Genomic DNA, 17,625 nt, shown 5'->3' on the forward strand with positions numbered 1-17,625 from the left:
AGCGTCCTCTCTAGCAAATTGCATCACAGGGTTCACTGATGACATCATTTGCAAAACCATTCAGCATCTCTAATGAAAACCTCTGCAATCAGCCTTCACAAGCAGCCTTTGCAAACCGGGAGCAGCGCTGACGTGAGAGAGGGGGTAATCCTGCTAGTGCTCAAGCTCCCAGTTGTGACACGATAAGTCCTGGTTTATTTTACATATCACCAGGTACTTCTTTCTGTACGGCAGGGCTTCAAGAGAACATCTGTTAGAGCCTGGACCCATGAAAGCCAATAAAAATCTCTCTCTGTCTCTCACCCTCCCACCCCCTTTTCCCTCGTTGAGGCTATGGGTGGCTCAAGAGACTGGAGCAGTGATGTGGAGTCTCATGAGTGCTAGGTCACTTTGCCTGAGCTTCAGCCAGCTGGTTTGGAGCCTTCTGATGGCAGTTTGCGAGAGAGGAGGCTGACAGTCTCAGTACAGTGCCTAGTGGGCAAGTGTCCACAGCCCAGAAACCAGAGGGAGGCCCAGGAAAAGATTGCTTTCCTCTCTGATCCCCGAGAGAGAGGCTAGCCAGAAGAGGAACACATTGGGAGTGGGGAAGGGTTTGTGCTGTACCGATTCCATGGAGCGAGAACTTTACATTTCTGGAGATGTTACCCCAGCACCTTTCTCAAGTAGGACATTTACTCACAAAGGGAACAGCTTCCCCATGCGGCTGTGCACCGCAAGAACACTGCAAACCTTTGGCCTGGGAGCAGGTCTCAAGAGTGCCTGGGGATTTCTGATCTCTGGTTCCCACTCTAGATGCATCTGATGCACTCCTGTGTCTCCTTAGAGACTAACCAATTTATTTGAGCATGAGCTTTCGTGAGCTACAGCTCACTTCATCAGATGTATACCGTGGAAACTGCAGCAGACTTTATATACACACAGAGATCATGAAACAATACCTCCTCCCACCCCACTGTCCTGCTGGTAATAGCTTATCTAAAGTGGATTTGTGCTGGAAATGGCCCACCTGATGATCACTTTAGATAAGCTATTACCAGCAGGACAGTGGGGTGGGAGGAGGTATTGTTTCATGATCTCTGTGTGTATATAAAGTCTGCTGCAGTTTCCACGGTATACATCTGATGAAGTGAGCTGTAGCTCACGAAAGCTCATGCTCAAATAAATTGGTTAGTCTCTAAGGTGCTACAAGTACTCCTTTTCTTTTTGTGAATACAGACTAACACGGCTGTTACTCTGACTCCTGTGTCTGTTGTGCAAACCATGCAAAGCTACAGGGGTTAGCCACAGCTTGCTGCAGACAGCAGGGCTATCTACAAAGGAGGGAGGTTATTAAAAACAAGGCTCTGCGGGCCAGAGACCACAGCCCACGTACCTGTCATTGCTCCCGTACTGCTGTCCATGCTCAGCAGGGCAGCTTCTGATACATACAGTCACACACACTATTACAAGCTCTTCCAAGAAAACTTGAAGGCTATTCTGGTTCTGGGCCAGGAGAATTCTTTCTTCTGTTCCGAAAGGTTCTCTTAACTCCTCTTTTATCTAAGTTTTCCCCTGACAGGTATGGTGCTTTTACTAGCAAGGATGACTGTGGGCTAGTCGCTGCTGACAGGAAGTTCCCCAAACGACCTCAAAAAATTCTTCACAACCTGCTCCATTCAGCTGCCTCCCTGTAGCCTTGTATAACAGCACTTTGCTTGACACACTCAGAAGGAATTTCCATTCATCTTCAATAACCCCTCTCATCCAGACAAACGTTCCACAGGAGCTTGTGGATCCAAATAGGGCTCACCCTTCACAGACGTTTGCCTGCCTGTAGTGTGTAATTAAGAATGTACCAGCGCTTTCAGCCTCAACCTCTTCTGAGAGGGAGACTGCCTGGTACACCCTGGTTGAAGCTGGCTTTCCATTTGCAACCTGGTTTGAAGGGGGGGGAAGGGGGACCCTCTTTTCTCTTTATAGTCTCTTGTTTGGCAGAATTCAAAGTCTTTTGCAAAAACAAAGGGGACAGGTTTCATTTGTTCAGACAGACTTTCCTGTGATGCTGCTCTAACACTGAAAAGGTCTCACCTGGGCAAAACCTGCGCCAGGCACCCAACTGCTCAGAGCTTGTTCAGTTGCGCCCCTTTGGCGCCTCGAGCCATTGCCTGAAAGAGCATCCGCTGTAGAAACAAACTGTTAGGATTCATGTTCGCTTGCTTTGCTGTGTCTGAACTCTTTCGCTGCAGGAGGACATCAGAACGCTGACGGCTGGCAGCTGCTGTTCTAGGGTGTGTAACGCTAATTTCTTAGACATCGTGGGTGTGCAATACTTAAAAAACAAAATCAAACCCAAACTATATTAGGACTAAAACGAAGTTCTAAAGATGGGAGTGGAAGCACTCGCCATGCCCTGTAATGCTGTGTACTCAGTAAAGCACACACCCTGGGAGTACCAAGGCTGACTTAAGGACTGTGCACCTACGTTGTAGGATACATCTTCCCTGCAGCTGGGACTGTGCTTCCCAGCCTAAGCAGATAGATACGTGGTCGCATGGGTCTGTCTACCCATGCTGGAAAGCACGCTCCCCCTTGCAGCGTAGATATACCCAGAGGTTGCATCAGAGCACCTTACAGCCATGGTGTTATCAAGGCGAGGACTCTCTTTTACATCACCTCTGCCAGCACAAGGCCACGGTTTATTTCCATGACCATGTCTGCAGCCAGAAACCTCACATGAATGCTCTCTACTTCCCCTCGTGTTATTTGATGGGTTTGGTTCACAGGATCCTACAGCATTTGACAGCCGCTGATTGCTGCGTGCTCTACCTAGAAGCACAAATCCTGAGCTCAGACAGCAGACTGGAGTGCCTAGAGCATCCAGGCTGGATGCCATGCCCTTGGCTGCAGCTGTCACGTCCTGAAATGCTGTTTGCGTCAATGGTCAGGGAACAGTAAATCCGTGGAAGGAAGGAGAGGCTCTCATGTGCGTCTGGCTCGATGGTAACTTCCAAGCACATTTTATTGTATCAAATGTGCTGCATCTCATGCCAATGAGGACAGGTCTGGCAAACTGAGGGAACCTGCTGCAGACTCCAGTTTGTGCTCTGGGTGTTAACTACCCAGAACAGATGCTTTCAGGGGTGATTTCTTCCCCACCTCACTGGGATATGGCTCTCGCCTTAGCGAGCTAGAAAGGCCCAGGCAACAAAACTGGATTAAGCACCTCTCTCTTCAAGGCATGAAATAAAGCCGATGCTCAGAAGCAGGGTCTGGTTTTGACCTGGGTCTGAAGGTAAAAAAGGGTAATGAAGTGCAAGAGGGAGCACTGTTTACTTGCTTGACTCACCAGTGCTGGAGATTATACCGGATTGTGGTTAAAACGATACATGGATCTGTGGGAGGTATTGGGAGAATTTGAGTTCTATTCCCAACTACCACTGGCTCCCCACTGTGACCATGAGCAAATCCCCACCTCTGTGCCTCAGTTTCCCTTCTATCAAACAGTGGGGAACGGTACCCACCTAAACAAAGGGCTTCAAAAAAGGATCCAGCTAAGTAGCATTAGCAGCACATCTTTACTGACGGGCCCTGCCAGTTTTCTCCCACGAAGATCCTTCCTTTTCAGATACATAGACAGTTTAACCTGCCACCAAAATACAGCCAGCTCTGGGGTGGAACATGACAGCTGTTTAACAGCACACAGCATCAGACAACGGTTTAGGGCAGGAAGAGCACAATACAGTACCCAGATGAAACCACTGGGGTCAACTGCAATTTGACCAAAAGAGGAGCTAACACATCTCTTGCAAAAAGTGCCACAAGCAGTCAATATTTTTGATACAAGACTAAGGCTGATCCAGAGAACACTCCCCTCCAGCAGCACAATGCCTCCTAACGTACTGAGGAACTGGGTCAGCCCCTAGTGGATCGTCATCACCCCTTTCTGTAGTGTCTGGGTTTCCCTAGATTTTTCTGCCAAGCTCCAACCAGGTCCAGCCCTGCTTGGCTTGTGAGACGTGACAAGATCACAGAGCCCTGCCTGGAACCTCCACCATGTGCTTGTCAGGACCTCTACCTTCATGTATGTCTTTCCAGGAGGGAGTCTTAATGTCTCCTCCAACCCTCTGAGAAGGGTTAACGACTCCCCAAACCTGCCCCCCCGGCACCATGGAACTAACCTAACACATGCTCAACACTCAGTCAATTCGTCACTTAGAAGAGATATTTGTTTTTTCCGTCTCTCCTCCCAGAACTGAATCGGTTTGCTGAGGCTAAAACGGTTTCCTTGCTTATGAAAGCACTCAGTGCCTTCCCACGTCACCTCCTCTCTTCATGTACTTGTATGGTCCCCTTCATCACAGCACCAGATCCCCTCACACGTTAATGAAATTATCTTCAACATCCCCATGAGGCAGGGAAGTATCCCCAAAGTGATTAGCCCATAGTTGTTCAGGGAGTGCTGGGAACAAAACCCAGGTCTCCTGATCTCCAGTGGCTTACCTAGAAGGTTAGCCTTCTTCCAAGAAGAGAATTGCACCTTCTCTTGACCCTTGAACGGGAGGTTTCACTACACTCTTCAAACGCAGTTTGGAGGAAACAACTGGAAGTTGTTCTAGATTTCACAGTGCTTTGCAGTATCACTATCCATGAAGAAATGCAGCAATTGGCAAACACAATCGCTACAAATGTGTGCCAGCCAAGTCAGAAGAATTTTAAGGGCATTTTGAAATATTGAAGTCGTGCGCTCGGCTGCTAGTTCACCAGCTGCGCTGAACAAGCCCTGGTGATTGATAGAAGGTAACGCCAAGGAATGGAACACATCCATGGTCGATGTAGAACGTTAAAATCCCAAGAGAACCTCAATGCTCCAGGCACAAGTAGGTACATTAAGGCTCTTTGTGATTCATTCTAGCTTGTTTCTTATTAAATCATCCAGTGCAGGCAGTTACTGTTGGGATAGAGAGCTGCAAATCTCCAGGGTGGCAGCCAGGAGCCTGCCATGCGGTAGGGCAGCCGGGAGCCCGTAGCCTTTAGCACACAGCTGAGCTGGGGTGGACTAGATGACCTTCTGAGGTTTCTTCCAACTCTAACCTTCTATGATTCTAGGTCTGTGTAGTAGCAAGTCAGTTTTCTGAAACTCTCCCCTACTACAGCATTATGGGTTTGCCAGGCTAGACTGGCCACCATCATCACTACCTCTGCATCGTCTAGACCAGTGGTTCTAAACCTATTTCCCAAAGTGCTAGCTGGGCCGCAGGTTGAGAACCACAGTGTCCATCCCCCCAACCCCTGTGCTCAGCACCCTCCGCCCAGAGACCCCTCCACAGAGTGAGGCCAGGAGTGGACAACTGGGCGTGGGGCAGCGACCCTGACCCCGGACCCCAGACCCTGCTGTGGGGGGCCAGGCAGCAGCTGGCTGCCTGGACCCCACGGGGCGTGGGGAGCAGCCAGGACCCTACCCCCAGACCCTGCCAGGACCTTGCCGTGCGGGGCTGGGCGGCAGCCAGCTGCCCAGACCCTGAGCCCCGCCACAGGGGGGAGCCAGGACCTGGACCCCGAGCCCTGCCACATGGGGCTGGGCGGCAGCTGGGAGCCTGTAGCCTTTAGCACACAGCTGAGCAGGCTGCGGGTTGAGAAGGAAAATTCTGGGGAAATTACTAGTACAGACGCAGCCTTAAAGCCCTGTCTATATTGGAGCCAATTTTGCCAGCCACAACCAGGATTGCAAGTTTTAAAAGGAAGCAAGTTTTACGGTGCTGGGCAGAACTATGTAGAACAACCGGCAAACGTGGTTGTATTCAGCGTGGAAATCCAGAATGGACAGCAATGTATGAGCTAAAGCTCTACTTCAGGTTACCCCTCCAGCAGAGATTAAGTGCTCCTTTGGAACGATAAATCCAGGCCAAACATGGATGCAAAGCTCAGTAAAATGAGATTTGGGTGCAACTCTGACGGGAAACTAGTTTAAACATTCCCAAGCACTACTACGCAGCCAATGGTAAATAGGTTCTTCGCTGTTAAACACCCTCAGTGGACTAAACAGTGTTATAACATAGCTTATTCTTGCCCGTGTGGACAGAAACGCTCAGTCTAGATTTCGACCAGAGTTAAGACTTGGCTCCCCAACATGGTTAGAACGTTTTATTCTGTCCACACGAGTAAAAAGACAACCCAGGGTTTAACACAGCGGGGCCACAAGATGGTGGATTTTGTAGTGCAGCTAGGCTCTGGACTATACGTGGTTTTAGCTGGCCCAGAATTCTGGGTCAGATGGTAAGTGAGCACAGCCCACACACAGCTCATCATTTTCAAGTGACAGAAGGCACTGAATTTTAGAAGTGTTTACTCATTTCATGGTTCAGCAGCTGCAGTTGTCTTGAACATAAAAAAAACCTCACAAAGTATCCCGTATATCGGGGCAGGATACTGCAACACTTGCAATTCCTCCCACAGCTGCTCAGCATAATGCAGAAGTTACAACATCGAGGGGATTTCTGAACTACCCTCTAAGGGGGGTGTATTAGGACTGGGCCTTCGCTTTGGTACAGGATAGTTCCCGGCAAGGTATTCCAGCATGGCTTTTTTTGTTCCAAATCTGGCTCTGGTCTGGAGAGGATTAATGGATTTATTTTTTTTAACCACCGCAGGCTCTCACTGCAGAACCACTACCACCGTCTCCCATGTGCACGGAGACTCGAAAAAGCAACTGCCCCAGCGATCTCCAGGGGAGATGTAACTGCCACGTGGGTTCCACACCTTGCTCCAAGGTGGGGAAAGAAAAATAGAAGCCGACAAGTCTGCATATCATTGGCCTGCTGTCAACCCAGGGCCTCTGAAGGCCAGCTCAGCCCTGGCACCTTTGGGCACTGTTAGAAGAGCCTAGCAAATAGCACTGGATTTAGCCAGCGCTGTGTGGTGGTGAGACCAAGCCAAATGCCAGGTGGCCTATGAAAGGCCAAGTAATTTGAAAATGTTCCTAAGCAACCAGCACGGATGGAAATTAACAAAACGAGAACTAAGTCATGAAGATCTCATTTAGCAACAGATACTCTTTAAAAGGCTCATTTCAATAGCAGCTCTCTTTTGGGGGAATGTAACAGGGATATAAATACAATGTACCACAGTGGGGTTTGGAGTCTGTTTAAGTCTACAGGGCCGAGATGCTTCTGTATTTACATCTGGCTTCATCCTTTAAGGGTCAATCAAACTTTGCCACAATGGCTGATGAACTTGGCTGCCTGTTCCCATCAGCAGAATACAACCATTTTCAATATTAGGTTGGAAGTGAGGTGGGAAGGAAGGTGCTATCCTTTTTCATACACGGCAGGACTACTGGTAAACACAGTCTGGAAGGCTGTTAATGCCATGTGTGGACCCTGACTGCATCTTGCGTAACTAGATCTCTTAACATTTAGTTCTCCTTTCTCTAATGTGTTGCTTTTTGATAATGTGTTAAGTATTTTGATCACTTTTGCTGATTAGGAAAGAGGTAAAAATTAAACTGCACAAAGCGAAGACGACATTCTAATAAAATTACAACATGAACAGGACAAACTCATTACTTCTGAAATTGTTGCCTGCAGAATGAGCCACTAGCGTTTGAAGTTTTTAGTTCACATGCCATGGAAATTTAGAGATGAGTTTGGTTGCCTGAGGACTTATTTTTCTGTTACTGCAACAAAAACGGAGAATAAAAAAATGAAATTAAGGGCCTTAAAGTTCAAACAAATCCTGTACACGGGGCTCCTAACACTTCCATGCACAGAAAATCACATGCAATGTCGCACTCAACTTACTGAGAGTTTTCTTTCTTCAATGAAAACAGGTGTAGAGAAATACAAACGTGTCTATATTTTGCTATAAATTGCTCTCTCAGTAAGGCAACCATCCAAGTGATTTCTGTAGGATGTTTTAAAAGTCACTGTTTCTGGGGGAAAACACAAAGAATGCCATTCCAGAGCTGGGTGCTGTCAGCGCAATGACAGATCTCCATCAAATCCACTGCCGTCTGGAGAGTAACAACAGTACTTTTTAACTTGGCTTCTGTTACCAGCGTGAGTCAACTCTCAGCTGAGAGAGATACTATTACTCCATATGGCAGCTTCCCTGATTGTAAAAGGGCAGCCAACTTGTATGGCAATGAGGTAGCTAGTCAACGAGCAAGCAGATCTGGCACTAATGAATGCTCTGCTTATTTCCAAATAAGGCAGATGGAGGTTTCCACATATGTTTCCTCTCTGCTTTATTCCTGTAGCATTTTCTGCTAGAAACAAACTGCATTCTGATGTCTTTGGAGGTTTCATGGTAACCCAACTATTTCATCTCCTTTCTGATCAATGGAAGCAGTGGCTTCCGTGTGTGTTTGTGGTTTATGGGACACCCCTTCATGTCCACAGCCATATCTGGAAGGTCTAGGACTCGCTCATTCTGTCCCCATGAGTTAGTGTTTATAACAGCTGAACCAAACGGATGTAATCACTACCTTGACATGCCTAGCTATTCCTGGCCCTGGGGAATCTGTGTATGGGTCTCCGACACCAGGGTGCAAAATGCTGCACTACTCCCTCTGTGGAATGGATTCCAAGGGCATTAGTAACCCCCCTGCCCCGTCTCCTTCTCTCTAAGCAGAAAAGGCCCCCGCATGGGAGCGATCACGTGCGGCTCATCCAGACACTCCTGTGACTTTGCCGAGGGGCTGTGGGGTAAGGGACCTGTTCATCTCTGCTCCACTCATCCAGAAGCAACTATTGCATCACTCTTGATGTGATGCCAATTCGGAGCCTCAGGAACTAAGCTGTGGAGCTATTTTCTTGCGGTTTGCCCAAAGGCTTATTAATAAATCATAAGCCACGGAGCGGAACAGTCAAGAGAAGGAAACTGTTGTTCAGGCAGATGAAAGTTACAATTTAATCATTGCATTTTTTTTTAAACCCTGGAGGGAGTAAGAACTCTCTCTACATGGGAAGTGCTCCACTCTGTCTGGGTCCCTGATGCAAATGGAGACCAAACCAATGGGATACATATATTCAGACCCACTTCATCCCAATCTCCCCCAGCCCCAGATCAAGTCACAGATATATGTGCTGTGAAGCTGATTATTTGCATCTACTGGATACGAGAAGTCTCTACCCAGGAGATGCATTGGGGAACCACGAACCAGCCAGCTTCCAGGAAACAGGGAGCTACTGCAGACTCTGGCAACGGGGCAAAACTCCATTCTGTTTGACAGCTGCATCTGCCTGACAGGTGACATGAATGCAACATAGATAAACCTAGCAGTGCCAAGACCCCAGAATCTCCACTGAAATATCTGACCCCAAGCTGCACTAAGGGACGCTGTGAGGCCCCCTGGAGGGAGAATTGCTTTACCAACCCCTGTATTACACTGAGAAGTAAGGGCCTGAGAAAGAAACTATACAAAACAGCTTCATTAATTTAACATTAACAACCCCATACCCTCCGTTTCCTGGACCGTAGCTCTTCGGGGCAGAGAAAGTACCAATGAGGAAGCACCACTTAAAAACTAGCAGTGCGAGATAAATATTTCATCACTTCAGCAGCAGCCATCTTTCCTGCGGGTTCCTTTATTCTTTCATGTTAAGCCATCATCTCCAGATGTTCGTGGCTCTGCCTCTCCTTTAGAGCCTGGCTCTTGGCAAATCCCCACCCTACCCTCTCAACTAGCTCCATATGCACATTGTCTGGAGCACATCTGAATCTGCTCTATTCACGCAGCTCCAAGAAAGCTGGCTTATTTACTGCCAATACGAACAGATACAACACAAGGGAGTCACTCCTTGGGGGAGATTAAACAAGATGGGTATCCCCCTTTCGGAGGGGGAAAGATAGCAAACCCAGCCTCCCTCATTCATCGGATAATCTGCATAGCCTTGCACGACTGCCTAGTGCACATGGCTTTTCAGTACTGTACAGTAACACCGCATGGCATCTGGGCTCTGCAGAACTTCCATGCTTCACTGGCCAACTTCCCCAGTTTTGTTCAGGAGCTCCCGTGTACATCATCCGCCACAAGCCGCCACTTTGCAGAGGCCACACCAGACGTGACAGAGGGCAGATGTTCTGAAGCAGTGTGCCTTGGATCTGAGGTTAAAAGGGTTATGTTTTCCTGCTGTAAAGGTGCTGGGAGGGAGGGGTATTAAAATATCAAAGAGGAGCATGTTTTAACTCCATATAATCAGAAGAGCACACAGCCTTTGGAAAAGGTGTTAAATACAAGCCTTGAAAGTGACTAGCCCAGTTCCCAGGGCAAAGCCCGGCTCTGGTAACTACATTCTGCCTCCTCCGTACAGTTTAACCAAGGAAATCATCTTCGCCTCCTGTCCTACACCATGCAGCCTTGCTGTACGCTCTTGGCCATGTTCCACCCAAGAGGTGGCTGCACTGCGTGTCAGTTGAGGTTTGCAAAGTACTTCAGGATCTTTCAGGATGAGAGGGGACCTAGATCACCCCTAAGTGCTACAAACCCCCCTCCCCACCATTTCCAACAGATTGCTGGCCAGAAGGCCACACTGCCCGCCCCTGAGAAGCCATTGCTCAGCATTTCAGTGAACTTCCGGATTCCTAGGTGGAGGAGCCCCCAAACAGAGGTGACCTCCAATAGAAGCAGGAGGAAGACAACTGAGCTGTGAGCCCCCAATGTAACATCAGATGCTCCTTACCTGGAGGTTGTTGAGAGGCTCCATTTTCATGACAGGTCCCAAGGTGTTGAGGGGAAGGGAGACATCAATGCTTTGGTTTGGCATCAGCGGAGTATGAATGGCCAGAGGAGTGCTGGGGATGACTCCAAAGCTGGGCGAGAGAAAGCCAGAGGGTGTTCACACAGCGCTGTATTTCCGAGAGCCCTATATGCGACGTAGTCACTTATTTTAAAGGGAAGGGGGTCAGGGACTGACGTCCCAAAGGTTCTCTCTGCTCTCCATTTTAGCGTGGGCTGGCTTAGCTTACTGCCTTTCCTGAGATGTGCCCCACTGTGATTTAGAGGAGAGGGAAATAGGTGACAATTGGCATCAAGGTGGTTGCTTGAAATAGGACAATGCACATGGACTTGAGTCTCGTTGGTCTCCCTGAAAATGGGCCCACCCTAGCCAAGAGATTATCTTCTGGCGACATTTCCATTCTCTCTCCCATGGGGCCAGTCTAATTGCTGAGCAGCAGCCTGCCCTGCAAGGAGCAGCTCACTAGGACATGAATTCAGAAGGACTGGAAGGAAGGCTCACGCCCTGGGACAAACACACTTCACTTTCACCAGAGATGTAGGCAGACAGGCAGCTGTGGACCCTGTGTCAAAGCTAGGAGCAAAGGTCAGAGATGCAAGAACTAGTACAGGGCAGGCAGAGAACATCCATGAAACATCTAACCAAAGAGGAATCAGCAGTTTGCACCAGGACCGCTATAAAGCGAGGCAGTTCTCGGACCTTCTATCCTAACTTTGCTTTCCCCGTCTATCTGACCTTCAGAGTATGTAACAAGCCTTGGTGATCTACTCTTGGGCCTTCCTTTGAGCGGAAGGTGGGCTGCATTTCCCGGCCAGGTGGGGAAGAGACCATGGTGATGGGTGCACTAGAAATGCTCGGCGTTCTCTTTACATTGGCTGACACATGCTTGTTGAAGGGATGACAAGCACCCAATAAATGCTGTGGTACTGTGTGTGGGGAAAGGGAATCTTCCTGCTCACAGGCCTTGTATCACTGCTATGGCTCAACGGCAGGGGAACAGGCCACACGATGTATACTGACACGGAAAGGGCCATTGAGATAGCTGGGAACAAGGAGGAAACGGGAAGAAAAAACAGCAGCAAGAGCAGACAGGGGAGAAAGCTCATTCCCCTCACTGGCACCCACCACAGTCTTCCTGACCAGACGCTTCTTGCATGGAACCTATTAACCTGGCTGCCCCCTCTGTGGCCATGCTGTCCTGTAGAACTGTTCTTGAATCTCTGCCCATACAGTCGATCCTACTAGTCTGGCTGCCTCTCTGCTGACCATCTTCGTCCCAAGCTTCAGATTACATAGTGCTCCAGAGTCCAGACAGACATATCCGCATCACCCAAAATCTGAAGGTCAGTGACTGGGGGAGGAGGGGAACTTTAGGAGGCCGGGGCTGGGCAGGGCTGAGTGTGGCATTTCCAAAGGCACAGGGAGTCAGCTGAGATAGGAGGGGAGACCGCCAAAACCAATTTCCAGCTGCACTGGACCAATAAGGAAGCGGAATTGTTTGGACTGGCCAGAGAATCCACATCTAATTTAAGGAATACATGTCGATCTGCTGCAAAAGCAGTACATGCTGGTCCACTGTGCCTCGCGAAGTACACACTACCTATGTCTGAACATCTTCCAGGGGAGTGTAATACCAAAGTGCGTTTAAACAGGGCTTTATACAGTGGGAGGCCCAGGCAGCAGGTAAAGTCTCCGGCGGAATATCTCCGTCAGGAGGGAATGGCTCTGGCAGCTCCCCACAGCCAGAGCCTGAAAGGTAGTTACACATCGCAGTGGGGATGCAGCCTGCTTTTCATTGCAGTGTGTAGCTACGTGTACCCTACATGCCACCACCAGCGGAGACAAGGCCATGACTGCCGAAAGGGAGAGAGGATTCCAGTGCATTTTGGAAGCGATTTTTCCCTTCCTCTAGAAGGCCGCTCTTAAGAAATGAGGAATCTGCATGCTAGAATGAGAGCACTTTAATCAGAATGGGCCTTTACAATCTTGACAGTGACTCAGCGTTCCCATGACACACCGCTCAGCGTAAGCGATGGCAGACCACTCCACGTACCCTCTCTCGGACTAAGGCAGGTACAAATGTGAAAGAGACGAGAGCGGGGACTCCACTAACAGGGCACTTCTCTTTGTGAGGGCAGGTTTGTGAATAGCGATCTGTACGCTCTAGACATTCTACTACACGGCAAGTGGCAGCTCCTTCCAGCAAAGTGATTTTGCTACCCACTGTGCTTACCGTAAGCTATTTCACCTGGTGATTTGTTCACTGACAATATTTGTTCTCTTAGATAACTATCTAAAAAGACCTGAGTTTCCAGACAGTTTCAGTCTTGTGTGGATGCTGCGCTCCCTCCCAACTCAATTTGGAAATGCAGTCATTCGTCGACTCGCTGGGGACGGTTACATCTGCTGACTCGGCAGCCTGTCAGCTTAGGTGTACTTGACTAAGGCTTTACCAGCTATAAAAAGACACTTTAGCTTTACAGATCCAGGGGCTGTTTCAAAACATCACTGACATGTAAAAAGGGGCAGCTGCAGCTTCAGAGCTAGAAGAAAGAGGGGACCATATGCTCGCTTGCTCACCAGGGCAGGGCAGCCTGTAGAGAGCAGATTGTATTAAAAACAACACAGATGCATCAATCTATGATATTTTCAGTTGTATTTCATACAACCCATAGCCAGAACTCGTCAGCACATCATATTAAACATTCGCTCTCAGGACTGAAATATACATGTACATCGAGGCCTGTTTGGGTCTTTAAAATTGTTCCTTACAGATCTACCCCTGAGCAGGTGCCAGCAGCATAAATGACTTCAGGTGGCCACAGTCAAACTGCATTCTACTAACTAAGGGGTAGCATTTTCCCCACTCTATACACTCACCTAAGCCAGTTAGATTCTCAGTTGGGTTATTACGGGCTGTACTGTGGCTTTGCCCTGAGATGAACTCATTTTCGGGTGGATGAATGTGTCAGATGCGCATGCTACAGTTACTAGACATACAGGGTGCAGTTTTCAGAGCCACCCAGTGCTGGCCTAACTCTGCTTCTTCTGAAACCAATGGAGGTTTTACTATTGACTTCATGGGGAGAACTGCTGGGCCAACACAGAGCACTCTTGAAAGTCCCACACACAGCAGCTATGAGCCTTCTCAAAAAAGTTCACCACCTCCAGCATTTAACCTAACGAAGTAATCTAGGACTCTAGGTAGAACATATGCACAGTTCTTGTCCTGACTGCATGCAGACGAGGTGAAGAAGAGAAATTTCACCAAGATGTGGGCTATGCTTTGACTCTCACTGTGCTGGTGACCTGCACCCATGGGTAATAAGTACAGGTAACTAACGATACCATAAACTGAAGAGGTTTTAATGACAAATCATTACCATTAATTTTTTCATTGTATTAGTGTTGATCTAGGAACGTTTTCTGTGGAAGTTTTAGAACAGTTGTTTGCCCCTCTTTATCTTCTAACCCTTCACATGCTGTTCAGCCAGTAAATGGAAGATTATTTAGTTAGCAAGGGGCCAACGGTAGCCCACAGATGACTAACCAGATAGATCAAGGCGGCTAGTTTAATCCTATTTAGTGGTTTGGAACTTACAACATGCAGCCAATGAAAGAGCCCCTGAGAGTGTCTGGATTTGTTTTAAATCCCACAGTGCCAATGAAAATTGTGCCCTAGAGGGTCATGAGCAGCAGACTGGGAACCCCAGGTCAGCCACGCCCATGTCTAGAACTGGGAAACTGAGCCAGGAGCCCTTTCTAGAACATTGCCACTTTCCTGCCAAGGGCATGTGGGTTTCTCACCTGTTCTTATTAAACTGAATCGCAAAGTCAGTCATGTGCTGCAAAGCCTTGTTGGTGAAGTTCATCTCCATGTAGATGTGTCCCTGCCTGTGAATGAATGTCCCAGAGATCTCCAGTCCTTTAGCCTTCACTGCTGGCAGCCAAACCTGAAATACAACAAGAAATCCTGCTCAGCACCAGCACAGCCCAGCTTGGAGTAACCCAGTGAACCCTACGGAGTTTTAAAACATTTCAAAGAAAGGTCCTGAGTCGTGCAATCCATTCATTCAGCAACTGTTACAGTGTCCATAAGCTCATAAATGCCGACCAAGTATGCTGCATGCGGAGCAAAGCAATCAGGCTCACCAATGAGCAATACCAAACCTGCTGCTCCTATTCCATTGATAAAACTCTATTAATTTACAAAGCTCCTGTTGGAGCTCTGCAACATTCGATAACACCAACTTGCACAGAAATGGAAGGGGGCTGGTGTCCAGGACCAACTCATCTCTTGAAAAGGCAGATTCCTCCAGGGCATGTGTTGGGATAATCCTGAAGACTGAACCAAGGACAATCATGGTGCTGGTGCTCTTATATGTTCCTGAGTAGCAGCCGTGTTAGTCTGTATTCGCAAAAAGAAAAGGAGGACTTGTGGCACCTTAGAGACGAACCAATTTATTTGAGCATAAGCTTTCGTGAGCTACAGCTCACTTCATCGGATGCATTTAGTGGAAAATACAGTGGGGAGATTTATATACATAGAGAACATGAAACAATGGGTGTTACCATACACTGTAATGAGAGTGATCACTTAAGGTGAGCTATTACCAGCAGAGAGAGAGAGTGATGGGTCATCCTTCAGGATAGGTTGTAGATCCTTGATGATAAGTTGGAGCGGTTTTAGTTGGGGGCTAAACAGATCTTGGGAGACTGGCCAGTCCTCGCTTACAGACAGCCCCCCAACCTGAAGCAAATACTCACCAGCAACCACACACCACACAGCAGAACCACTAACCCAGGAAACTATCCAGGAATGCATCCAATGAAGTGAGCTGTAGCTCACGAACGCTTATGCTCAAATAAATTTGTTAGTTAGGTGCCACAAGTCCTCCTTTTCTATCTGTTCCTGTAGAACCTTTGATGGGGAATCATGACCATCAGCTAACACGGACTAATGAGGCTGTTGCACCAGCCAGCGTAACCACGATTGATGGCGTCACACCAGGCCTCATGTAGTGAAATTCCCAGATCTGGCTCAAGCTGTAAATCTATGAATATCTAGAGTGGCCTAGCAGGCAGTGCCAGGTAGCATCATGGCATGCAACGCTTCGCACACTGATGGAGACTTTGAGAGCATGGCATACTGGGGTGTTTTTGTTCATCCTGGTGACATGGCTGAAGAGCAGGCAATGCTGTTTTGAATACAACAAGCTTTTGAAGGAAGGCCAGATCGCTGTGTGATTATAACATTTTGCACAAAGTCAAACCACTTCATTATGCTCAGGATTTGGTCTGACAGCACATCTAGGCAGACGTGCTTTGGGGAGAATGCCGACTGTAAAGGTGATTGGTTGAGCAGTGGATAGTGCTTTTAACTTGACACTTGGTGGGATGTCTGTATACAATCTTTTATTTGGCATAGTACCAGCAAGAAGCCAAATGCTGAAAGCTTGGCACAAGCTGCAGAGCAGTTTATGCACATGGGTTTTATATTATTGTAAACAATAATTATTGGTTGGTTATTCACGGAGATTAACAAAGGCTTTAATGAGTGGCGGCTCCAAACAGGAAGAAGGTGAACACATTGGTGTCACAAGGAAGAACTCCATCCCTCAGTGACACCTAGGGCATGGAAAAACTAAACGCCACATTCCAACGGCTGCTCTGAAATGGGATGCTTTCCCCACAGATCTAGCTTCACATTGGCTATTCTAGCTTGGCCAAAGCCTTGTTAGCAGGACCAAGTTCTGCTGATACTGAAGAATCATCAAGAGTTGGATGAATAACAAAAACAGTTCAGTCAGTGCTTTCACCATCTCTCTCTTCTACAATCAGGTGCAAATCCAGGGCACCCACTAACATGGTGCTCACGCCAACCACGGATTTATTTTAATGCCTCAAACAGGACTCCCCTCATACAAATGGATGTTCTGTTTATTGATCAGCACTAATGGGGTGAAATCTTGGAATCCTGCTACAGGGTATCTAGCTAGTAGCTGCCCAATGGGGAAAGTGGCAAAAATTATTGCAGCTCCCACAAATCCTTCCTACAGTAACATTACCTTACTGGCAATAGTAGGGAAATGCTGAAAACTGAAGTCTAGAGCCGGTTAGATTTGTCCTTCAACAATTGCTGTCACTCTGAGGGAAACAGAAGATCTAACTAATGGAACGTAACTCATGTATTCCATCCCATATCTCCAAAGAGCACGAAGGGGACAACTGAGCAGTCTCATTATCTCCATGCTGCCTGTCATAAATATAAAGGGAAGGGTAAACCCCTTTGAAATCCCTCCTGGCCAGGGGAAAGCTCCTCTCACCTGTAAAGGGTTAAGAAGCTAAAGGTAACCTCGCTGGCACCTGACCAAAATGACCAATGAGGAGACAAGATACTTTCAAAAGCTGGGAGGAGGGAGACAAACAAAGGGTTTTTGTCTGTCTGTGTGCTGCTCTTGCCAGAGACAGAACAGGAATGGAGTCTTAGAACTTTTAGTAAGTAATCTAGCTAGGTATGTGTTAGATTATGATTTCTTTAAATGGCTGAGAAAAGAATTGTGCTGAATAGAATAACTATTTCTGTCTGTATATCTTTTTTGTAACTTAAGGTTTTGCCTAGAGGGGTTCTCTATGTTTTGAATCTAATTACCCTGTAAGATATCTACCATCCTGATTTTACAGGGGGGATTCCTTTATTTCTATTTACTTCTATTTTTTATTAAAAGTCTTCTTGTAAAAACTGAATGCTTTTTCATTGTTCTCAGATCCAAGGGTTTGGGTCTGTAGTCACCTAGGCAAATTGGTGAGGCTTTTTACCAAACCTTGTCCAGGAAGTGGGGTGCAAGGTTTTGGGAAGTATTTTGGGGGGACAGACGCGTCCAAACAGCTCTTCCCCAGTAACCAGTAA

General features: G+C 47.7%; 1 protein-coding gene across 6 annotated transcripts in view; it reads right to left on the minus strand.

Moving 5' to 3' along the window:
- AP2B1 (adaptor related protein complex 2 subunit beta 1) overlaps positions 1 to 17,625 on the minus strand; it is a 100,273-nt gene that overhangs the window by 20,254 nt on the left and 62,394 nt on the right. For all 6 annotated transcript variants that reach the window (XM_048823565.2, XM_048823567.2, XM_048823566.2 and 3 more), the window contains 2 exons: positions 14,523 to 14,668; positions 10,659 to 10,788 (listed from right to left, as the gene is read on the minus strand). In XM_048823565.2, coding sequence (XP_048679522.1) covers positions 10,659 to 10,788; positions 14,523 to 14,668 — 276 coding nt within the window. The remainder of the gene's footprint in view (positions 1 to 10,658; positions 10,789 to 14,522; positions 14,669 to 17,625) is intronic.

This window comes from Caretta caretta, chromosome 17, assembly GCF_965140235.1.
Source record: "Caretta caretta isolate rCarCar2 chromosome 17, rCarCar1.hap1, whole genome shotgun sequence".
NCBI classification, from domain to species: domain Eukaryota; kingdom Metazoa; phylum Chordata; order Testudines; family Cheloniidae; genus Caretta; species Caretta caretta.